The 26,037-nt window shown below is 31.2% G+C and overlaps 1 protein-coding gene and 1 long non-coding RNA gene across 3 annotated transcripts; both read left to right on the top strand.

The window, feature by feature from the left end:
- Nucleotides 1-6,976: 6,976 nt before the first annotated feature.
- Nucleotides 6,977-9,544, top strand: LOC149094902 (uncharacterized). Its single transcript, XM_089266504.1, has one exon. It carries the CDS (start codon nt 7,013-7,015, stop codon nt 9,278-9,280), a length of 2,268 nt encoding a protein of 755 aa, XP_089122630.1. The 5' UTR covers nt 6,977-7,012; the 3' UTR covers nt 9,281-9,544.
- A 12,418-nt stretch (nt 9,545-21,962) lies between these two features.
- LOC112539647 (uncharacterized) lies at nt 21,963-25,300 on the top strand. 2 transcript variants are annotated; one of them, XR_016199736.1, is made up of 5 exons: nt 21,963-22,215; nt 22,296-23,512; nt 23,606-23,854; nt 24,231-24,728; nt 24,925-25,300. It is a non-coding gene; the product is annotated as an uncharacterized LOC112539647 (long non-coding RNA). The 2 variants fall into 2 exon arrangements; XR_003083613.2 differs by lacking the exon at nt 24,925-25,300 and having other exon boundaries at nt 24,001-24,292.
- Nucleotides 25,301-26,037: the final 737 nt, after the last annotated feature.

Below are 26,037 nucleotides of genomic sequence, written 5' to 3'. Positions count from 1 at the left end.
CAATTAAACTATTGTGTTCAGTGAAATTGACGAGCTCGCTCTCATTATAAATCTAGTGTCTGAAGAGCGATTACTCTCAACATTTATGTGTTTTCTTTTCAACTGATGAGCACTACTCTCAGCTACAACTGAGGTGCTTTATCAAGTCACTCGTCATCTCCTGAACCAAATCAAAAGATCACTGTAAAATAACACTGATTAGTATAGAAATTTGTCATTTAGCTAACAAAATTAGTAAATCTGATTTCCGGTTTCCTGATTGTCTTCTGCGATCGAGTTGTAACCTTCAATCGACCTTTACTTTCAAGGTTATCTTGATGAGCTCAACTCTCAATAAAGACTCAACGGTTTTTGGGAATCTAATTAGCGAATATAATTAGCAGAATTGCAAATTTCTAAATCTCTCAACACACATCATTGAACCTCAATTCAATTCAATTTAATTCAGCTTTCAACTTATTATTATACAAACCTAATTCGGTTCAATCTTTTGCGAAATTCTGATTTATATATTCAAATCAATCATCTCTATTTATAACTTCAACTCAAGCTTTCAAAATTTCTACAACACAAGAAACAGAATTTAATTTTAGTGAGTGGTCATTTTCAACACTCAGAGAACCAACAATGGTTAAGGTTAAAGAATATCTTGCTACTGAACAAGTCAAAAGAGAAACAGCAACGACACTTGGTCTTGAATTTAAACAAACTATGCCTCAAGCTTACATTACTAAAATAGTTAAAGAAGCTTTACGAACAAATGCGCTTTATCATAAAGCAATCGATTCATTATCTTTATGGAATGACAATTTAGAGTTCAACGAAAAATGGTTAGAAACTCCAGTCAATATTAAGCGATTAAGAAAATATAAAATAACAGAAGCTAATATTGCAACAATGATTTCAGCAGGAATCGATGATGATCTTAATTTAGATAAATTGATGTTACAAGATTTTGATTTTACCGATGAACAAATCAAACGTTATTTACAAATGGTACAAGATCAAACTAGTGTAGATGAAGATAAATATGGACCAAACTCACTTCCTTTCGAACGATATAATCAAACAGATGAAAAACCTGAACCTAAATCAAAAGTTACTTTCGATGAAAATTTACCTACCTCAAAGGTCAAATATGAAGAAATGATTGATGAAACAAGATCTGATGATAAATTTATTGAATTAAATAAAGATCAAATTATAGAAAAATTTGACGGCCAAAGAGAAACAATTTTAGCATATTTAGAACGATATAAAAAATTGATTAATAATTGTTACAAAATTTCCGAAGATCGTGCTATTCGTATTTTAAAAACAAGAGTTACTGAAGACATTTTAAATATAATCATTAACCTTCAAGAAAGATATCCGAAGATAACAATACAACATGTCATTAATGAAGTAAGAAAAGACATTGTTGGTGAACCTGAATTAATTGCAGCAAAAAGTTTCATGTTTTATCAAAAGTTTCAAATTGGTATGGATCCACAAGCTTACTGTAAAGCTATGGAAAATGCTTATACTACAGTCATGCCTTATGCTGACGATATTAGTATTGCTTATTGGATACTTCAAAGTTTACCTAAAGATGTTATTTCTTATGCTGTTCATGAACAAGATATTGATTCAACTAAAAGAGTTGCTGGTGCATTACAGAGATATATTAGTAAAATGAATAATAACCAACCAATTGCAAACAAATTTCAACAACAAATTTATCAACCAAATTATCAGCAACAAGGTTTTCAACAATTTCAACAAAACCTCCAACAGCAACCGATCATTCCACAACAACCAATAATGCAACAACCAATCATTCAGCAACAACCTGTTTATCCACAACAAAATTATTCACCACCAAATTATCCAATTCAATTTAATTCAAATCAAAACTACCCAATGCAATCTAATTCAGTCCCACAACAAAATTATCGACCAAACTATCAACCTAGAAATTATCAACAGAATTATCAACAGAGACCTTATCAAAATAATCAAAATAGACCAAATTTAAGAGGAAATTATAATCAAAGAAGAGGAAATAATCGAGGTCCGAGAAATAATTATCAGAGACCAACAACTCCATCAGCAAACAATAGCAATCAAAATAACTCAAACAATACCAACAATACAATTAATCCGAACGCATCAACCAATCCGTCTTCTAATAATCAGGCATCAACAAGTTCAGCAGCAAATTGTATCATTTGCTTTGATCCCGCTCATTCATCAGATAATTGTCCGAGAAGAAACACCAATAGTCATCAACTATATTACAGAATCAATTCATCAGCTGATCAATCGATGAAAGATATTTTACCTGAAGTTACAATTAAAGTTGTAGATACGGACATAGAAGTTCATGCACTATTTGATACAGGTGCTGGTGTCTCAGTTATTCGCACTGATATTGCTGAAAAACTCGGTCTAAGAATTTATCGCGTTCCACAAAAGTTTATCGGTTTTTCTGAAGATCCACAATTAGCTAGAGGTGTCACTCAAGCTAAATTTAGAGTAAATAATCCAGTCTCTGAAACTCAATTGAAGATTTATGTATTTGATAGACTGCCTTATGAGTTGATTCTCGGCGCAAATTTCGCACGTTGGAGCAATACTGGAGCTCTTATTATTAACCATGATATTTGGTCTGTTTTACATTATAACAAAGGTCACTATATAGGATTTAATGTCAGCATGATTGTGCCATCCAAATTGCATTTTGATGAAATTTTCTCAAATCATTTTCTGAAAATGTATGGTCCTGAAATTACTGAACAAAATGAAGTCAAAAAACCTAAAAACACTAAAAAGAGAAATAAGAATAAACAAAAGAATGAAAACAATGATAACTCCGCAACAAATCCAATCTTTGCAGTCAATAATATTCTAATACCAGAATTGAATGAAATTAATTATAACAAACAAATTGATAGAAGAAAAATTGATCAAAGAAGAGAGGAATTTCCTTCTGAAATTAGTAATTTACTTACAACTTTAAACAACGGCATCGATCCATCATTAACTGAATTACAAAGAATTAAATTAAATAACTTTTTCAATCATTACATGCAAGTTTTCTCCAAATCTAAATACGATATTGGAAAAATACCAGCCGATGTAGTTAACATCAAAATTGATTTAGGAATGAATCCTATTCCACAATTAAATCCTTACCGACTTGGTCCAGAAAAAAGAGAAATTTTAGATAATATTATAAAAGAGTTAATTGAAAATGACATTGTTGAACCATCAACATCAAGAGGAGGTTCACCTGCCTTTTTAGTTGCCAAGTCAACTCCAGGAACTTATCGTTTAGTTACATCCTTTCAAGAATTGAATTCATTAATGCGAACAAGAAACTATCCAATGCCTAACATTGAAGATTTTATTCAAGCGCTTGCTGGTTACAATTATTTTATTACTATTGATTTCGCTCAGGGCTTCCACCAAATTGAATTAGCACCTGAAGAGCGTGAAAAGGTTGCATTCGTAACTGAAACAGGGAAGTTTCAATACATTCGACTGCCTATGGGTCTTGCTGATAGCCCGGCATATTTCCAACAATTCGTCAACAAAATTTTTGGTAAACTCCTTTACAAAAGTTGTTTAGCTTACATTGATGATGTCATTATTTTTGGTAAAACGTTCGACGATTTATTAATGAATGCAGCGCAAACATTTAATATTATAAAAGAAATCGGTCTTAAAATTCAACCTGATAAATGCAAGTGGGGGCATAAAGAAGTAAAGTTCCTTGGACATATTATTTCAGGAAAATCTGTCAAACCTGATCCGGCAAAAGTAGAAAGATTAAAAAATTTTAAACCTCCAAAAGACGTAAAGTCTTTACAAAGTCAACTTGGACTTTTTAATTATTTAGCTAAATTTATTCCAAATTATTCAACACTTGCATCAAATTTATTTGAACTATGTTCTAAGAAAAAGAAATTTAGATGGACAGAGATTCATCAACAAAATTGGTTACAAATTAAGAAATCACTCATTGAAAATTGTGAACTTTGTCAATTTGACCGTTCAAAAGAACATCAACTAGAAGTTGATGCATCCTCAATCGCTGTAGGAGGAATGTTAACTCAACAAGAGGATGACGCTTGGCGTCCTGTAGCTTACTTTGGACAAAAGTTAGCGAAACATCAATTTGCTTATACAATCACTGAAAAAGAATGCTTAGCTGTGATTGTCGGTGTTCTTAAATATGGACACTATTTATCAGGAAAAAGATTTAATATTATTTCTGATCATTGCGCTTTATGCTCTTTAAAGAAAATTAATTTTAAATGCACTAGATTGCATCGATGGGCAACAATTTTGTCCCAATTTGATTATAAAATTATTTATCGCAAAGGAAGCGAACATCCAGCAGATTGTTTTTCACGTAGTAATGAATGGAGACATAAACGAACAGGAGAAATTAACGAAGAAGATTTTTACAGATACATTCATCACTTTGATACAGCTGAATTAAATTTAATTATGGAAAACTCTGCATCAACATCATCTTATGAAAATCCTGAAACACAACAAATTGATTTTAAAAATGATAAATGTGATATTGAAACTCTTTATGAGAACGAAAATCAAGAATTTATGATCTCAACAATCAAAGAATTTATCAATGATTTAAAAGAAACGAGTGCACAACCTGAAATCATCGATAATAATGTAATCAAAAATATAATTTTTAGTGCAACTCATCCTGAAATCAGTAAACAGCAATCAATATTTCATGAAGAACAAGAAAAAGATTCAACCATCAAACGAATCAAAAATGAAATTAATAACAAAATTGAACATAAAAATTACATTATAAAGAACGATCTTTTATGCCGCAAAATGAAAAACGGTAAACTAGCTGTTTATGTTCCTCAAAATTTAATTGAAAAAATTTACTGTGAATATCATGAAAAAACACTTGGAGGACATTTTGGTTTTAAACCAACGATCAAACGAATAAGAGAAAATTTTTGGTTTCCTTTAATGAACAACATAATACGTGATAAAATCAGATTATGCGATATTTGTGGTCGCTACAAACATAAAACGAAAAATGATCATGTTCCTAGACTTATGCCAATTCCAAGACTTCCTTTAGAAAGAATTCAGATTGATGTTGTCGGAGCATTCAAAAGCTCAAAATTAAGAAATAAATATTTATTCGTCGCTGTTGACATGTTAACCCATTTCGTTTTTGCTCAAGCGTATAAAAATCAAACATCAAAGGAAGCAATTGATTTTATTGAGTATATTATTAGAATAGTTGGTCCAATCAAAGAAGTCCAAACAGATAATGGTCCATGTTTTAGATCTGATGAAATGAAAAATTATATGAATGAAAACAATTTTAAACATGTAAAATCAACACCTTACCGTCCCGAATCACAAGGATTAGTTGAAAGAACTAATGGTATTATCGGCAATTTAATTAAAATGTCAACTGATGGAAACATCAAAGACTGGGACAAACAATTAACCAGAAACATTATAAGTTATAATCACACTCCATCAGAATCACTTGGAAATTCCTAACGTGGTCTGAATCTTTCACTACGATGTTGACTTCAATATTGTTTGAATCTTCAAAAAAAAAAAAAAAAAAACTTCTGATCTTCATCATTAGTTTAAAACACAGTTGATCAACGATTGAAAAATCGATTTTAATAGTGTTATAAACACCATAAATTATCATTCATCAATTTCATCAAATTGATCAGAATTTTATCTCATAAAAATCATCTTAAAACAGTTCGCTTTAAACAATTTAGTACAACTTTTTACCTTAAATTCAATTAAATTCAAAAAATAATACATTTAAATTAGGCACCAAAATAATTGATAATCGATGAATCGCAAAAATCTTAGTTACCTCATTGTCTTAGTAACATTGGTTTCCCTCTACTTTTATTTCCGTTATTCTTCCATTATAAAACAAATGTTAATTTATATTAATTCATTACTTGTGTTTACTCGGCATTTAATTCAATTATTGCTGCCCTAATCATCAATTGCATTAAATATTTATAATATAATTGTGTTTATCATTGATGAGCTCGCTCTCAAAATTAAATTAATTCTTTACCTGTGAAATTGTGAATTTACAGAAATAAGAGTTACTGAGAGTAAAGCTCTAACCCATTGGTTTATAATCTTGTTCAACACCTTAGTTAATTGCAAAGGTTAAACTGCTTGTTAAACAAGTCATCAAATTGTGTTCAAAATTGAAAAATTCAATCTTTAATTTAATTAAATCAATCAAAAAGTGTAATAAATGATCTCAAAAATCTATCTGTGATAAACAAATCCAACGCTTTCAACATTACATGTGCTTTCAATTGAATTTGATTCAATCCGAATCTTTAACTGTGATAATATTGATGAGCAAAATCTCTCAATTTGTGATTAATTTGTGTTTATTATTATTAAGCCTTCAATTCAATTGAATTGTCAACTATAAAATTGATTAAACCTTAACGAGCAATAAGCTCTAACCATCTAAAATTGTGTTTAATCAAGACCTTCTAACATCATAGTGGAACCAATCAAAAAAAACACCCTTATAAGCAGAAATTTTCAAGAGTATATTTCACTGTTAATCAGTTTGAATAAGAAATTGTTATATTTTAGCGAAATTGAAGGAGGAAACATTTTGACTCAAGTACGTTGTGGTACGAAGTAATCTTGGTTGACTCAACAACTTATAATCTTCATCTTTTCTTGTCAACTACTTTACCTTTTCAACAATTAAATTAAATAATCAACATTCAAATATTTTCACCAAAACAAAGGCAATTCAAATACTCAATTTACAACTTAAAAGTCAATTTAATTCAATTCAATCCACGCTCAACAAGCAATATTTATCACATCTACGATGGCAAATCAATTAAATTTATCCTTTTCACTTTCAAAAATTGATACCAAAGAAAATTTCCATCGTTTCCTAATTCAGAAAATTAGAAACAAAATCAAAGATATTCCTCAAGAAAGCATCATGACAGCAATTGCGATTTCAAAACCATTACCTGGGTTTACCATTTCAAATAATATTGGATTTGATATTATTTCAAAAATGTGTGCACTTTGTGATCACTTAGCAATCTCTCCATTTCGATGCGAATCCTGTTTCGACTTATATTGTGAAAGATGTTCTTACCTTATGGTATTAGTTAATAAAATGAAAAACAATGAAAGAACAGTTGGAACAACTTTAAATAACATTAACAAAATATTTTGCATCTCATCAACTTGCTTAAAGGTGACAATCATTGAGAGATTAATTCAAGAACAAGAATATGAACAAGAACTTCTCACCGTTAACTGTATTTATGAAAATTGTTCAGAGAGAAATTTCTACAAATTAATGATAAAACACATCAATGAATGTAAATTCAATTCAAGTAAATTCAAATTTGATCCTGCATTTATAGCCGATACATTCATCAATATTGTCGATCCTAAACTCGTCCAAGACAATACAATGTTAAATTATTTATCAACTATTGGAAACACGGAACAATCAGAGGAAAATAGAAACATCATCGCTCAAGATGTTTATGGTTTATCTTTCCATAGTTCATTTCAAAGACAAACTGCTCATCTATTAAACTTAAAAGAAAAAATTGTTAATTTGGCAGCTGAGATAGAATCAGTTAAAAGCTCTCAACCACCAACCACTGAACCAAAACAATCAACTTCGAATCAAAAATTCAATTCAATTAAATATGACCAACGTAAATTTACAGTAACAAGTGAACCTGTGTTTGACTCACAACCAAAAGATAATGTCAATGAAAAAGATAATCAATTTGAATGGGGAAATTGGTTCACAAGTGAAGAAGAAAAAGCAAGATACACCAAAGAAAGAGAAGCAAGACAAGCTGAAAGACAAAAACAAAGAGAAATTGAATTTAATTTAAATCAAGAAATTAGAAAAAGGTCTAAGGATTCATTAGCTTTTAGACAATTAGTAAAGGGATATACAAAACCTGATCTCTCTTCAACAATTATCCATCAACCAAAAGAATCTCAAAATGAATCTCAAAAATTATTTAAAACAACAACTGAATCTGAACCAGCATTTAAGAAAGTAAAATCAGTAATTGTCACTCCAGACTTCAAACCTGCTATTCCACCAGAAATTGATGAGCAATTGTTCTCAATTCCATCAACTTCTTATCGTCCTGATTCCAAACCTGGTCCAACTTTAAAGCAATCAAGTGATTATGCTAACTTAATGAAAAGAAGATGGCATGAATATCAAAGAAGAAATTCAGTCGAAAGAAATCTTAAAACTGCTCAACGAAGAGAAAGATTCCATGAAACTGTTAAAGCAGAATTTTGTTCAATTCAATTGAATGAAAAAATTAAACCACCTCAACATTTTGCCTGGCTAATAGCAAAAAACAACATTATACTACATGAAGATAATTTAAATGCTTGTGCTATTGACATCGAAAACCTTCAACTTCGAGTCAAAACTTCAGATGATAAAACTGAAATAATACAAGTCCCATGTTGGATCTCAATCGTCGATTCATCTGGTGAAATTGTATTAAATGAATTTGTTAGACATGCAAAAACTGCAATACATGATTATTTAACTGAACATCATGGTTTAACTTGGAATCATCTCAAAAATGCACCTCATTTTCTCACTGTCCGACAAAAAGTAATCACAATACTTCGAAAGTATAAACGTATAATAGTTTCCGGACAAGCACAAGACTTCAAAAATTTGCTAATAACTAAAGAAGATCATTCTTACCTATTGCCACGCATCATTTGTGTTTCAAGTTATTATAACTGTCGTAGAAATGCACCGCAATTTGGTTTAAAATATTGTATTTTTACTCTCTTCGGTAAACTTACTCAAAAACGAGAACACTCGTCACTTATCGATGCTGCTTATACCATGTATCTTTATCTCATTGATTATGAACGCATCGAAAGAACTCATAACGAATTACTTAAAACGTTACCAATTAGAGTTTACGGACCTTATTATGGATACATTTATCCAAAGAATCATCTTATGTCAGGATTGCTCAGCGATATAATGAAGTATATTGGAGATTGGCCATTGAATTTAATTAAAAATGTAGCAATGTACAAATACATGTCAAAAGAAAAGAGAGAAACAAAGATTGCAAATTCAAGCTATGATGAGGAAAATTATGTTTATTCCATACCTGAACCTAGACCAATTCCTTACAAATTCAGCGAGACAAAGTTCGCCTTCTTTCGCCCTCGAACTTATTGAAAGTCCGACTGCGAATCAAGTGGGGGCATCTGTAAGGGATCTACTCACTATTTGTCTCACTTCATTTTACAGTTTGTCATTAAGTATCAACCCCTTTAGCTTTCCCTCACTTTTACCTTTAGCTCTTTCCTTTTCCTTTAATTTTGATATAAATAGTCAACAGTAAGTAAATTTAATTTATGTGTTATTTGGTATTTTGTCAACAATTAAGAAAATTGTTCAGTGTTGATGAGCGTTTCTCTCATATTCTTGAGCCTCTAATATTTGTACCTTTACCTGTGTACCTTTAATAATTGTGCTTAAATTGAATTAAAGTGAATTGTTCTCATCAAAGATCTGAATAAGTAATTTATTGGTAGATTTTATACTAAATCACATCACTTTGTGTTGCTCTACATCTCATCCCCTGATAGAGTACTCACAAATGTTTTAACTGAAATGCAACCTTTATGAGACTTTTTGTTTCTTGTGAGTTTGAGTGACCAATGAATGAAAAACATTTTGTAAATCTGAACCTTCTGTTTCCATGAAGTGGATTCACTTGAATTGGATTATTTACAAACTTGGATAGTTATGCTCTGTAGATGAAAATACAAAGAGTTTCTTGTAACTTTAAGTGGAAAATTGGTCTGTTTTTCCGTGCCAGTTCAATGTTTTCGGATAAAAGATGATCATTATTAAAGGATACAAAAAATGAAGCCTTTAAAACATGTTTTTCAAGCTTTCTAAAAAGCTACTTCAGCCTTACTTTGAAGCAACAGGATAAGAGTTCCATCTATCGTTCATTAGAATCGTTCCAATAATTACTCAACAGCCAAGGAAAAGACTAACAAGTTGAAACTAGTTGATTAACAAATGACAAAAACCATCAAACAGCTGATCAAACACTCCAAAACCACTGGTCATTGACTAAGAAAATGCAACAAATGAAAACGAAAAAAAACTCTTTTCCAATCAAAACTCAATATTCATCGCCAAATGTACCATAAATTATCATAAATTTATCGATTATTCAAATAGTTGAATTATGAGAATTGAATCTTAAATAGTTTAATCAAATTCTCAATCTAAATGTTTCAAAGGTTGTCAATGAAGCGACTCAAGTAAACATTGAATTTCCAGATTCCTTGGTTTCCAGGAGCAACTTGCAAAGTAAACCTTTCCAAGTCACATTGCCTTAGCAAAGGCAACTTTGGGTGAACTGGATGAAGAGGGCCAGGAGAGTAAAAGCACCAAAGGCAATTGGATGATGTGCACATTATGGATCCTCAGGCCGTATTAAAGTTACCGTTGTTGGGGAGTGAAAATGGTACAAGGAGAGAGAAGGAAGAAGAGGGAAAAGTAAGCAAAGACTGATATTAAAATAAGAAATGAATATCAATTGCATTGGGAATTGGCTTCATTTCGATATCAGTCCAATAATGGTAATAATTGTACAACTTGGGAGTTTCTTTTTACCATCAGATTATCATCTCTTCCTTTTTTCTCTTCCATTATCATGGAATTGACAATCAACCAGAAATGATTTGCCTTAAGTCGTCAATCGATATTATTCTTGTTCAAGTCACCAAAAAAAATAGTAATAATAATCACAAAAGCCAACCAGATTACAGTTTATTTACAGAGAGAAGAGAAAAAAACTCGAAGCCATTTTATCATCATTATCGTAGAGTTCATTTCAATCATGTAACAATGCAAAGTTTCAATCAATCGGGATTAAACTTAAAGAAAAGGGTTCAAAAGTAAAAAGTGATTTTTCATGTAACAAGTTTCGCTTCATCATTAATGGTTACAAGCAGCCAATTTTCAAAATGAACCTGAAAACTGGAAAACTTTTGTTTTTCTTGAAACATTCAAACTCTCTTGACATTATCATCCTGGATTGGTTAAAGCATTGAAACTTGAAAATGATGAGAATAGTTGGCGAAGAAGAAAAAAAATGTGGAAAAAATGAGCTGAAAATTCGTAACAAGATGAACAAAAAATGATATCAAGCTTGAGGCTTTTAAAGTTTACTCTTAACTTTACCAATTAGCTTTAATTCAGATAAATGAGTGAATAAATTATGAGCGTTGAATGTTTCCAGTGTTTATCAGAAAACAAAGGAAAAAAAGGAAGAATAAGGAATTAAGGAAACTTTCAAATTCTCATGAGGGTTATGCTCATCAAGGGTAAGGTTAATTAACAGAATTGTTCAGATTTTTAAATAATGAATAACAATCAATGTTCATCACCATTCTCACCATGTAACTCTTTACTGTTGCCTTCATTTTTGCCTTCTAAATAAACTGTCACTTTTCTTGAAAACTTCAACTTTGAAGGGAATTTCATGAAAAGTCATCAAAAAAAAGAGTTGAAATTTTGTCACCAAGACGGAAAAGAATTTCCATTTTAGAGAAAAGATGAAAAAAGGAAAAAATGAAATTCTCTAGTTGTGGTTGGTTCGTTGATGATAACAATCGCGGTTCTTGATCAACTCTTATAATGATGATGATAATGATGATGGAAGATTGTAAATGATTATAAATGTTAAGAAGCATCGCTAAGAAATAAGGTGTTGAGGACCTCTCCCAGTGAAGAAGAGAGCAAAAGGTGAAATAAACTTTTGACTTATGTTAAAATGTAAGGTGTATGTTTACCTTCATTCCTTACCTTGTTTTTCTTGTAATCATTTCTTCTTCTTCTTCTTCTTTACTTTCATCATCTTCTTGTTATCCAGTTAAGATCTCTCTGAACATCTTTTCCTCTTTTTTTTCTGTTTTCCCTTCCAGAGTCAGGGGAACACAAAAAGGCGCAACGTTAAGGTTAACGCAAGAGGCTTAACAAGTTAAATGGTATCAGATGAAAGAGTAATAAATGTTTAAACAAAAACTTCAATCTAATTTTCACCTGCAATTTCAACCATTCTAACAAGGTAAATGTTTACAAAAGTTTATCATTTTAAATAATCTCACCGTTTCATTTGCTGCTTGCGCTCATAAAACAAACATTGATATCAACATTTTGTTTCTCATTTAAACTTTTTTTTCTCTTTTATTTTTGGCAAAAGATGAAGATGAAAGTAGAGATGGTTAGAGATGCCAAAAAGTAATCAACAACTTGGCCCATTCATGGTTTCAGACCAACTTTGAGCTCATTTTTCATCTTATCAAAGCTTAATCAGCCAACAGATTATTCTTGGGATTTTCAGTTTTCTTCATCTTTAATCTCATTCATCAATTACTGGTTAACAAGTGTTTATATCTTTGTGTTTTTCATCTCCACTTTGAAGGATGAGTTTGCGGCGAAAGATTGGTTCGTCAATTAAAGCGATTATCATTGTTTTGAATCAAATGAAAACCGCAAAAGGTTGAGTTGAGGAAAGATTAGAATCGAGAAAAAAAATGTTTCTGATGAAGAGGTTTAGTGCGTTTCAGGACAGAACGAAGATTTTTGGATCTTATTTGGCTCTTCGATTGTACCGAAATTTACTCAAAGATGTTGAGATGCTAATTTGACGAGTAAAAGAGTGAAAAGATTTATTTAAGCAAACATTTTACTCTAAAATTTTACCAATCATTGAATGGTGTTCATGGAAACTCAATGTTCTGATGAATGGATACAATTGCTCTGTAATTGAATCAACATGAAAATCTTTATCTTCCTTCACTGGTTAGTTTACTTTTCCTTTTCTGCTCCATTTGCCGAAGTTAAAACAAGCTTTGGTAAACACGAACACAGGACAAGATAGACTTTTCCTAAGTGAACAAGAACAAGTTGAGAATAAATTTTTTCAATTCATCAGCAAAACTTGAAGCATCGGTGCAAACCTGCAAAGCAGAAAGACAGGCAAATGATATCAATAATGATAATAAAAAAGTAATGGCCAGATGAGCCAATAAAATGGTAATAAAGTGACCAATGAAACTGTCAACTCATCAGTAGATTGACGGAACAAGAAGCGAAAAAAGACAAAAATGAAAGTCTAAAAACTTTACATTTTCGTAAAGCAAGAGAAATGTTATTTGCTTTCAACTTGCTTTTGGCCAAGTGACTTTGTTTACTCAAAGCGTTCATCTGACCGTCAAAGTCGATGTCATTGCATCAACAGTCAACAGTAAACAGACTTCATTTGCATTCGTCTTCATCCCATGACATTTGCTCAACTTGCATATTGACTTTGCTCAGTTCATTCCTTTCATTGGAACACCTTTCATCACTGGACAGTTCATTATCACCATTGTCTCAGTGGAAAATGATGAATCGAAAGTTTCTTCTTTTTTCCAATTTCTTGATTCTCTTTCGATTCCTGCACAAATCAACTTGCACCGTTGAACCCCTCGGGCGCCATCCACTTGTGAATATTCATTGCTCATGTATCCACTACTTTACATCATATTTTTGCTGTTTCCCAGTTTTATTAGATTACTTTCATTTTATCTCCTCAAGTCACTAAATCTAATAATTTTTCATCATCATTCATCTTTCTTCTTCTTCTTGCACCAAACCTTATCATCTGCCTCATCTTCTTGCTCAAGGCTCTATCAGGTCTTTCATTGTTTTCACGTTTGTTTCCTGCATTCATCTTGACTGTCTTTTGTCAATAATAATTATCATGAGCCAAAATAGTAACAAACATTTGATTAGAAAGGACAAAATGCAACTCAAATGTTGAGCTTTTTGTCCTTGTTTTCCCATTAATTTCAATTTGTTGTCTCAATGGTAAACGCAATTAGCTCGACGCATAATAAGCCAATCAATCAATATTGATTAATTGAAAAGAAAAGTTTTAATCAAATTTCCACTTAAAAGTCGCCAAATTTTGACTTTCATTAAGTTTTATTATTCATTACTTTTCACGACAAAACGTTACAAAAGTCCAAATAAAGACTCAAATTGAATATTGAATAATCCAAAAAACCTTTAAAATCGTTTCAATTCAAAATTACTTCAATTATGATGAAAGGTCAGAACATTAATATTCCAGCTTTTCCAAGTCAAAGATTCAAAGACAAGTTTTTCTTCGAAACAAATTTTCTACCATAAAATATTCTTCTCTCAAACTCAGAAAAACAATTGTCGAATCAAAGTCAAGAATGGAAAATCGAAATTTCGATTGCAATCAAATCTAGGCAGCAAAGTTGCACGAAAAGATGAATATATGAATATCTGATTCCATGACAAAATCAATGTAAGTTTGAGCTTTGAACGAGATTTTCTCGAAAACTCTTGATCAGAGAAATTTTCAGTCTTGAGCTCAGAAAATGCATAAAAAAGAAACTCGATTTTCTCGATTAAAACAGAAGCTTCGGTCAAAAGGAACATAATTTTCAACCTTTTATTCAGCATTTAGTATTGATAAATTAATAATCGTTTAATTGGTTAAATTGCATGAGTTGATGGATCCCTTGACAAAGCCTTGTAATCAATCAAAGCTATAATTATGCACATCAATATTGTCCAATAAACTGAGACAGAAAATGGATGAAAAATTCATTTAAGTGCAATTAAATGTTGATCATTAGCGATTCAATTGTAGCACTGGGACAATCAATAAACGAGCAAAAAAGGTTAATCCTATTAATTATGAAGAAAAGTTGACTTTCTCATGAATACTAATGTCGTGATGATAAAGATAATGTTGATTAATAAATGAGTTCAAAATTTTCAATTAACAATCCAAGGTGCCATTAATAATCTGTGTGATGAAATTATGATTAGCGCATCAGATGGTCAGAGAAGAAGCAAAAAAGTTGATGGAAAAAGAGATTACTTGAAAAATGGGGATAAAAAGTCATCCTCATCCTCATTATCATCTGTGTAACAATAAAGAAAAAAAAACGTTAATTGATTCAATTCTGATTGGATTCAATATTCAGCTCAGTTTCTCCTCCCTTTTACCCTGTGCTTTCCACCATCCCAGCCTATCAAAGTTACTCCATCATTTCCAATCAGTAGGGAGCTTTGGAAGTAAAAATTTTTTCCTTTTTTTCTGTTGCAAAATTTTCTAAAACGTTGGCACGTATTGCAATTGATGTAAACCTTTTAAAACGTTTTAATCTGCCTCAGTCAATCAATTTATTTTATCAACTAATCTGGTTCAAAGGTTCCTCTAGTTAATAATGAAAAATGTTGAACCTTTCCCTCAACACTGTTTCAACTGAAAATCTAATAAAAATAACAACATCAATTGGGTGTTTTCCTCCTTTAATAACCTCTCACCTCTATCAAACTCAGTTATCTGATTTATAATAAAATGGCAAACGAAATAATTGTTAATCATCTTTGACCACCAAAAGTGTTTGCAGTCTTTTTAATGGACTTTTAAAGATGGAAAAAGAAGATTTTTGGAGAAAAAGTTTTTCTCCTGAAACCAAGATTCATCAAGATGGAAACAATGTCGATAGAAATGATAATTTTTTGCGGTAAAACGGCATAATTATGCTATAAACAAGATCGTTAGCACATTTGCTTTTCCAAACTTATTCAAGCTTCTAATTAAAGTGCAATACTTGATGATTAAAGGTGTGTTTTGCAGATTATTTAAAGTTTAAAAGAGCAACAATTAGTGAAACAAGATTGGCCAATTCAGTCTACAATTATCTGTAAACGGATCTTTTCTTGAATTCAGATTATTCATAACAAGGTGCAACTCAAGAGGAAAAAAAAGTTAACAAAAGTCTAAACAAAAACGGAAAAGTAAAAGTAATCGAGTGAAACTGATGCCTTACGGGATAACGAGCTGATGAAAGTTAACCTTTTCAGCTTCTTGAGAGTCAATACTTTTGAGATTAACTTTTGTTCAAAACTATTATATTGGTTAAGGAGGTTCTTTGGCTTGGATCAGGTTGAGGTGGGCAAAAAGGCGGTTCAAGATGCTTCTCTTTGCACCAAATAATGTTAACATTTTGTTAGCACAATTTGCAAATAACATCATTGCAAGATTGTATCGTTACCTTTTCTTACCTTTTCTTAATATTTTTTTTCCTTCTCTTTGCATCTCACGATCTTTTTGATGATATAATGAGTAGTGAGGCTGATGCTTAAAATGGGAACAACTTTACTTTGTTTTGGTTGGTTTTAAATTGAACAAAATGCATGGTCATTTATACTCAAGAAGGATATATTCAAACACTATTTTTCATCCCTTTCATCATTACCATCTTTCGTTTCATCTTTCATTTTTTCTCATGCTTTAAGTGTTTCTATGAGTTGTTGGCACATTTAAACAATTTGCCCATTTTTGATTCTCTCTCTCATATTTAACGTTTTATAACATTGGTCGATATTCAATAATTTTGAAAATAATTTTCCACATTTTTCTCTCTTTCATTATTAATCTTTTGTTGGTCAAATTGGGCAAACTTTTCAAAACTTTGATTGACTTTTTGATTGTAAATTTATTATCAAATTACTTTTCAAAATTGATCTAAAAACTGTTTCCACAGTTAATTTGTTTCGAAGCTGTTATTAGTTTATAGTTTTGATACAAAAAAAGTTAAGTGAAATGAAAATGATTTTCAAAAATTTGAAACTTTCTGGAGAAAACTTTTGTAAACTCAAAAAGAATCAATCAAGTGTGCTATTTCGGAATTTTCAGACACTTTCATAGCAATTTAATTGTCTATTCAAATGACGATCATAATGAGAAAAGCATTTTTAATGGAAATAGAAAAACAAATTCCAAAAATTTCTGGAAATGATGTTCACTCAACAACAATAGTTGGCTGGAAACAACTCATCAACATCGAAAACAAAAACGAAACGAGAAGAAAAAAACACACTGAAAATCTTGGTTTCCATCAGTTTCGGTTCTTCCGATCAGTTTCGTCGCTCCTTTTGTTTCAAAAAAATCTTGAACATTTCGTTCTATTCCAATCTACTTTACTTTCAAAGAACTCATAAGAGTCACAAAAGGCTTCATAAAGAACCTCATGCTTTTTGGAAGCGAATTTGATCGAAGAGTGGAACTCGAGATAAAAGACAAAACTTTCATCACTGATTAAAATTTGGCTTTATAGTTGCAAAAAGTTCTGTTCGTTTGAAAATCAAATCCTTTTTCAACCAATTTTCAAGTTTAACTCTTGAATTTGCATTCTTTTTTCATCAAATAAATACAATTATAAAGGATGAAAATAATTGATAAATTGTTGCGCTAAACGTGCAACACTTAATTCTTATTAATAACTTATAATAGCTTAATTTTTGAGCCTCAATTCCCATTGATTGTGATCCACATTTGCTTACCTTTTACTTGCAATTTTATTTTATCGTATATTAATATCTGAAGAGAAAATAAAAAGTTTTCTTGTTGTGAACTAATATGATGATATTTTGATAACAATCAACTTTACCCTGTTGACTGGTTTATTATTTTTCATCATAATTTGATTTTGGTAATTTACTTGCTTCCATCATCTATTCATCACGAATTAGAAGCTGTAAAAAAAGGCAAAAAATTAAACAAACAAGAGAACGGGAAAAGCACACAAAACCCTAAAAGACACCAAAGGAAAGGAAAAGGTATAAAAATTATAAGAAAATATTGTGTTCACTCAACACAGCCAACAACGATTATTATGATTATTATCAGGTTAAATTATAATCACTTGTAAATGGAGGTAACATGATAAATGAGCAAATTCAAAGTCATGATCATGATCATCATTTGGGTGAAAAGAAGAAGAGGAACAAGACTCAACTCTATTCATTTTACACCAGGTTATTGTTATTCATGGATCATGAATAGAATGAGCAGAAAATATCAATTAAAAGAAACTTGAAACTTTGAAATGATGAAAAAAGCGAGGTAAAAGTTGATGAAATGCACGCTCAATACCGAGTCAATCCTTTTGTTTTGCTGTTCATTAAAAGTTCATAAATGACATGAAAAACATAGCAAAAGGTAAACTTAATTATCCCATAAGGCCAACACTAAACTTCCTTTGCATCAAGTAAAACTCATAATTAGACGATGCAAAAAAGCTGTTAAACTTGACGCCCTTGCTTCCTCCTCGACTGCCAACGAACCCAACGACCTAATCATTTCCGTAGGAAACGAGAAGCAAAATGTCTCTAAACTGTGTTAATCATTTTTAGGCAACTTTAGTTTTCATCTTTTCTTTGTTGGCCAAAAAAGTTGTTGCTATTGTTGTCGTAAATGTGCATTCTGATTAGCATGATTGTAATTACACCAAAGCAAAATGACTGTTACCTGCAAAGAGGCCAAGTAACCGTGGCGAAGCAGAAAGAAACAAATCATCAAGTGAAGAGCAATGAAAGAGCGGAAAAATTGAAACCAAAGGAAACCAAAGGAAAAGCCAGAGAGCGCACAAGGCGAGATTGATTGAGATGATATTTTGGCTTTAGGCGAACAGGCAAAAGATGAAAAAAAGAAGAGATTCAAAGCTGGATTCAGAGCGCCCTTCATATTCCAGGTTTCCTTTTTTTCACCTTTTCTCTTCTTCTTTTTCCTTGGCTTATTAAATATGTGCCCTTTCGCACTCTCTTTCATATTTACGCTCTTCATTGAGGCCATAATTATAACCAAAAGTTTACGCATTCATCAAAGTCAAATTAAAGTTTTTCTTCTCTCTCTTCTCGCCATGTCCACTCTGTTTACAATGAATCTAAATGTGAATATCATTTTGATATGTTTTACCACTTTAAGGGGTCAACTCTCAACGCGATTATGTGTTAAATGCTCTCAGCCAAATGCCATTAGAATCATTTCTGTGACGACATTCAAGCCAAAGGCATCTTTTTCCCTTTTTACTACTTCAATTGAACCATCAAAAAAGGTAAAAGATTTAAATTGAAAATTAGCATCATTGGTTTAAATTGAGTAAAATGCTTTTCCAATTGATTTGCTCATCATTTTCATTGATCTGCAGTTAATTTCATTACTTGGTTAACATGCATTTATCACCATCAACACTCTCATTTACCTTTTCAATTCAGTTTCATCATTTTCCCGTTTCAATCTTTACATGTGTCTTGATCAATCACCGAACTTTTTGGTGGGTTTTTGTAGTTCTTTTGCCACTTTGCTCAATACACTTTTCACTTCATCTTTAATCAATTAATCAACTCAATCAAAATATTTAAGCTTACTAAATGGTTGCAAGTCAACACAAGTAAAATTGCAGCGCAAAAAAAAGTCAAATTCAAATCAATTAATCAAATATTCAACACTAAATAAAACGAACCAAAAGATAAATAACTTTTTTCCCTTTTCCTCAGTAAACCTTACAGCCATTTGAGCAGTAAAAAAACTTGATGAAACCAGAAAAGGGAAAAGATGAAAATGCCGTAAAATTGCATGTTGGCCATTGAAACAATTCAAAAGCACGAAAGTTATCGCCAAAAGTGCTAAATAAATTCAACAGGAAAGTGTCTTTGAGGTAACGAAATGTGCACTCAACAGCAAACAAGGTGAAAAGTAATGATAAAATTGAGTCTCTTAAGTGCAAAAAGTAAACGAAAAACTGTGATTATGCCAACACCGAATCGACGCCTTTGGGCTTGCACATTGTCAGCTGGCCTATTGGAGTCAATTGCACAAAGAATGTAAAGTTTTACCCAAAAAAATGGAAAACATGAAACAGCGTCTAATTGAAACTCTGGGTCATTGTAATTACAAATGGCTCAGTTGGTAAACACATGTACTAACAAGGTGATGCCGTAAATGGCTCGAGGTGATAGCGAATAACTTTCATAGATCAATTACAGTGATAAAAGATGGTTTCAACGTTTCAAAGTGTTAACAATACAATTGGCAAATGGAAAAGAGAAAAGGAGAAAAGTTGAAATGTGCTCAACGACATGTTCAGCATCAATCAAAATGCTGTTCATTTCAATCATATTTTCGGTTTTCACCAAAAACAGACTTTTGGAGAAGAGAGAAAAAGTTGAAAAAAAAACTTTTATCATTACCATAAATCATTGAATCAATTTTCGTTGCTCCTGCAGGCTGAATCGTTGATCATGCATTTATGAATTGGACAGGTTATCAATTAAAGAGAAAACTAAACTTCAAGTGCTGAGAACCTCACCTAAAGATTCACCAAATCAATTGATTTTCCTATTCTGTTGATAATTATCCAAAGGAGTGTTTTCCTCTTGAACCTTCGACAGAATCAAACTCGGAAGAGACATCTTTTTTAACACTCATTATCAGTGTCATTATCACTCTATTCTGACAACCAATTTCATGATAAATCATATTGAAGGTTGAAGAATGGCAAGTTTTTCTCAAATTTACATGATAAAGGTTGATATTGAAACAGTTGAACCTTTAGTCCCATCAAGTCTGAGGTTGGAATGAATTTTTGACTAACAATTTTCTAATCATTTTTTTTTGCTAAAAAAAGATTCTTTTCGCTTCTTCCTTTACATGGGAATCCTCATTAGATAACATTGAAAAGGCGTTTTCAACTTGTCTTGTTTCACTTCCTCATCACCCTTTTGTACCTTTAACTGTCACTTCCGTTTCTGAAACTGTTTACCCTGGGAATCCTGACAGAGAGAGAAAAGTTGTTCGAAGGAACAAAAAAATTACTTTTTACTCCATTTTTTCTGCTTCACTTCCATCATATTTTTTCATTATATTTTCATCTTTCACAAGTTCACTGCTTTTGACTTTTTTTTAATTGAAAATAATAATAACTTCTGATAATTATAATCAGATAAACTGTCAGTCAAATTGTTTGCTAACCTTTTACTTGTTTCTTGTTGTTTCATTAACATGATTAGGATTCAGAGGAAAAACTTGTTTGAAGTTCATTTAAGTTGGCAAATTGAAGATGAATTATCATGAAATCTTTTTTGAATTTGTTGTCACAATTAGGTTTTTGTTTCAACTTTTCAGTTGTGGTGAAATTGTTTCAAATTTAAAAGCTAATTTGCTTTTCTCTGTTGAAACATTCGTTGTTAACATGAAATGGTATTTGTTGTGAAGTTCAACTTGAAAACAATTACCATGATTTGTGTCTGTATTATTTTGCTTTTTTTCTGGTAAAAATGTTTTCTTTTTTTTCTCCTTGTTTGTTCATTTCATTTACCTCTAACAGGGAATGGATAAGAAGGAAAAGGTGTAAAAAGATTCAATTAAAATAATCTCATGAGGAATGGAAGAGTGTTAATAATCATTATTGTCTTAAGTGTGTTTACATGTTTTCACAGAATTAAAGATGAAACATTCAAATTAATAATGAACTGCTATTTAGTGAAGCCTCTAATGAGAGCGAAAAAAAGAGTTTCCTTAAAAGGGTTAGAATTAAGGTTCAAGTGTTCATCCATTTTCAATGGATTTCAAGGTGAACATTTTCATTATTAACGGGCAAATGAAGGCTATTGTCATGAACTTTTAATCAATATTCCAATGAGAAATTCATGTTGATGAATAAATGGTTAGAGACATAAATCTAATTGCATTTTCTCATTTTGTTAGATTCTGTTCAGGCAAGACTGAGATTTGGAAATTAGCGAATTTTTTGTGTTTCTCTTTTGATACGGAATGAATGGCTATAAGGAATTGGAATGAACTCGATTCAATGATTTGTTTATTAGAAAAATCAATTTCTCAAATTTTCATGTTTGATTGTAATTGTTGGGTAATTTGAATGAACCGCTAGAAACGCTTAGCAACTGCGTTGCTGCTTGTCAACTCTTTCTGCCTAATTTCTGGTCTTTATGTAATCTTATGTAATTTTGCTGTGTAATTGATTTGCTTTTTTCGCTGTTTATTTTTTCGTTTTAATTTTAATTTTCTTTCATTTTGATTATTCCGACAGTTTTAAGTGGCTTTAAATGTATATTAAATGGTAATTCTACTGGTTCATCTGTGTGGTCTACGGTCAACTGTTATTTTGGAAGGACTAACCCGGAATCGCAACTGCAAAGAAGACTTTTGATTTTTCCGATTTGTATTAGGAAATATTTACGGTTTATTACTGGTAATTAGATACATATGTGACAATTGTATAAACTGTGAAATATTGTGATTTCCGAAATGGTCTAACCCTTCATTTAACAGGTCAAGTGGCACGTTTTCTTGGGATCTCTGGTTGCGTTTAAAAGACAGTTTCATTGACAATATCTACTTGGACCAATTGTGATACAGTTCATTGGCAATGGCTTTCATCTTATAAAATTTTGTATTCATTTATTTACTCTTGGTTTATTTGAATGGCGTTACAATTTGAATAACTGAACCTGATATCATTTTTACAACCTTAAGCTCATCTTGAATGGTGTTAAGTCAAATTTTGAATCTTTCTTTGGTTTCTATTGTGTGTTTATGATAAACTATACCAAACATCACACCATGAACCAGCCCATCAACCAAATCAACCTAAGATTAAATTGTGATCGACATTAACGCTATTCAGCTTACAATGCAAACTGCTTTCTCATCACACAAATTGCCAGTTAAGTGGAAATCATCTGCAAGTCGATTGGGCCAATAGTTACACAAGAAATGAATCTTGAATGATTTCATTGAAAATTACTCGTCACAATCTAAATTATTCATCGGAAAACAATTTTCAATTGATTGAAAATTAAAAGTCTCAAAGTGAAAGAAAATGGATCGTTAAAATATTCAAAAGATTAAACTTGTCATGGAATGATAAATTCATGGTGAAGAAGCAAAATTTTGAGCCAAGCATCACAAAATTCAAAATTTGCTTTCGACTGACTTCAACAATTTTCCCTCTCATTTGTTAAAGTTTATTCAAATGGCCTTTAATCAGCAAAATAATATCAAATTGAAATGGTCGCATTAATCATGCACATTGTAAGCAAAAAATTTGCAAAAAAAAGAGTTTGTTTTTTATTCTTTTTTTATTCAATTTTATTTCTTTTCCTGCAAACTCAGAACATTTCATCTGAAAATCAGTCGTAACCATGTAACAGTATCATGTACAAATCTAATGAATTGCCCGGAGATAAATGAATGAAAAACTTGTCTTCACTTGATTATTCCATTGGAACATTCACCATGGGAACTTGGGAATTTACATTTTTCTTTACATTTTTATTCAACTTTTAGTGAAACAAAAAATGAATAGCAAAATGAAAGAAGCTTCAAGAAAAAGGAAAATTTTTTGTTCATTTTTTTTCTCTTCTCTTCATGTTTTCAAATTCTGTTGATTCTTGAGAAAAGCATTTCCATGCGAAAAGAGTTGCAGGGAAAAAATATGAAGCAAATTATTGGACCCAAGAAAGGGTTCAAGGAATGACAATAACAAGGTAAGAAACGGAATCGATTACAATTGAATAATATTGAACAATTGAATTCTCATGCGATTGTCATAATTTTTTCTTCTTCTGTATTTACAATAGCTTAGCTACTTATTGACATGGAAACGATGTTTATCATTCAACATGGAACTGCATGGAAAAAGAAAACTGAAGAGTCTATTCAGATTTTGCATCTTCATTCACCTCAATACTTCGAATTTGGAAAAAAAGAAAAAAATTGAAACTTTTTTCATCATTTTTTGCTTCCATTTTTACCTTCATTGTAACCGGAAACCAAAAACAAAACAAGAATATTTATTTAAATGAAAATTCATTGGTTGATGGAAATGTGTAAGTATTGAAATTCTCAGAGAATGAATTCCTCAGCAAAATTCTGAACACTTTTTCTTCTTCAAAGACGAAGATAATTTTTTTGAATTCTTTTGTGTGTTTAAAGAGATAATGTGAAGGAATATATTTTTTCATTTCTTATAAAGTAATTCTTGGAATGAACTGAGAAGCGATAAAATGGAAACGAATCCAGGAAAAGGAAAGAAAAGAAATTAGCTTCGAATTTCAAGATGGAAAAATAATCTTGCAAATGGATGAATAACTTGATTCCAATTGAAAAGTACATATTTTATTTCTCTCTTTTATCCCCATCTTCATGAACCTTCATATGAATTTCTGCTTCCATCATCAATATCTTTTGTGCGGCTGATAAAAGAATCTCAATTTTCACTTGAAAAATGTTCTTTGGTAAAATATAATTTCCTTCCTGAGAATCGATTCACTGAATTCACTGATTTTAACTGAAACCCAATCAGCACGAACAGAAAATGAACCTCAACTAGATTCAGTCAAGGAATAGATTCATAAAAATTTTCCAAACCTTGAACCTGAGAGAACCTCAAATGTTCAAGCTGCCCATTTGGGAACGAATCCGGATAGACGATAAAAAGGACGGAAAAGTACCGCAAAGTTGATCAACTCTAGTTAAACAAAAGCCATTTGAAACTCGCTGGAGCCCGAAAGTACTCAGAATTGCAAAAGTGTCGTTTCAACCTCAACTTGCCTTCATATTTATCTTGATCACGAACTGAATCTGCAAATGTTGAAACCATTATCAAGTTAAAGGTAAAAATTATCCAAAGTCTAATATTAAACACAAGCTATTGGAAGCATTTTTCATTGATCGTGAAAGTCTATTTAAACTTACACCAAGGTAAAAATTTTGATGAACATTGCATGACAATCTCATAATTACTCTGAAATTATGATAACTCATTTTCCATATCCTGTTGATAATGATGATTCTATTGGTTTCCCTTATTAAGTCAATATTGAGTTATCATTTTTCGTCTGAACAAAAGCAAAAAGTTAATTTATTTTTCTTCCCTTTTCTCATCATCATTACTCAGTCCATTGCAATTGGTATAAATTGTTGCTTCTTTAATCAAACAAAAGCCAACAAGCATCTTGATGCCAATGGACAGGGGAAAAAAAGTGCGATCCAAATGAAAACATTGTTATTGTACAAATTAGAAAAGATAATAAGACAGAGAAGAAGAAGAAAAAGTAATAAGAATTGGTGATGATAATGATGATGGTAAATGATGATGATGATAATAATCAACGTAATGATAATGATGATGTACAAGAGGAAACTTGTTATCAGCATCACTTTGCTTTCATCAGTAAAGATGAATGTTAAGTGAACGATTGAAAGTAACAATATTTTTGTAAAATTATTGATATTTATTGTTGATTTGATAAAGAATATGTTTGTTAAATGAAAAGGCAGAAAAAGTGAAAAGTGTATAATAATGGCAAGAGAACATGTTTCTCCATGATTCTTCATTTCTCTTGAAATTATGTGTTGTCTTCTTTACCTTTTCACCTTGAAGGCAAATTCCCTATCATCATCACCATCACCATTATTATCTTTCATCATCTTCTCTCTTTTAATGGAAGGGAGAAACAAAACAAAAAAATGAAAACACAACAAGAAAAGGACAGAAATGCTGTAAAAAAAGTTCAAGATGAGCCGATAATCGCCAAGCCACAGATGAGAGAAAAGTTAGAAAAAAAAGTTTTTCCTTTTACCTGGTTTCTCTTGTTTCAGTAGGAAAACAAAGTCTATGATTAGCAATGAAAGTAAAGAAAACCCGGATCTTGATTAATCTCTTTGTAATGATAAAGTTTGTGAATGTTTTGATCTTTAAAATCGCGATTAAGTGTCGATAAAAAGGTTAGATTAAGTTTGATTTGTGATTGATGAAACCGCAATTGGATTCAATTGGAAATAATCAAATGCAACAATCAAAAGTTTAAGACAAAAAAGAAGTGCAAAAAAAGGTAAATCCTGATGAAGTTTATTTCAAGACAATTTGTAGATGAATTTATGAGCGAAACGGTGAAAAATTGAGAAACAAAACGTGTCTATCACATTGGTCGATGTTTCCCTCTTCATCTTTAATCATCATCTTGATGCATTAAAATGAACGCCTTGTTTAGAGGGTGGATCGAACAGC

This window comes from Tetranychus urticae, chromosome 1 (assembly GCF_039701765.1).
Source record: "Tetranychus urticae isolate SD_2017Ah chromosome 1, NJAU_TeUrti_SD_1.0, whole genome shotgun sequence".
NCBI lineage: Eukaryota > Metazoa > Arthropoda > Arachnida > Trombidiformes > Tetranychidae > Tetranychus > Tetranychus urticae.
This window is presented reverse-complemented; position numbering and strand designations above follow the sequence as displayed.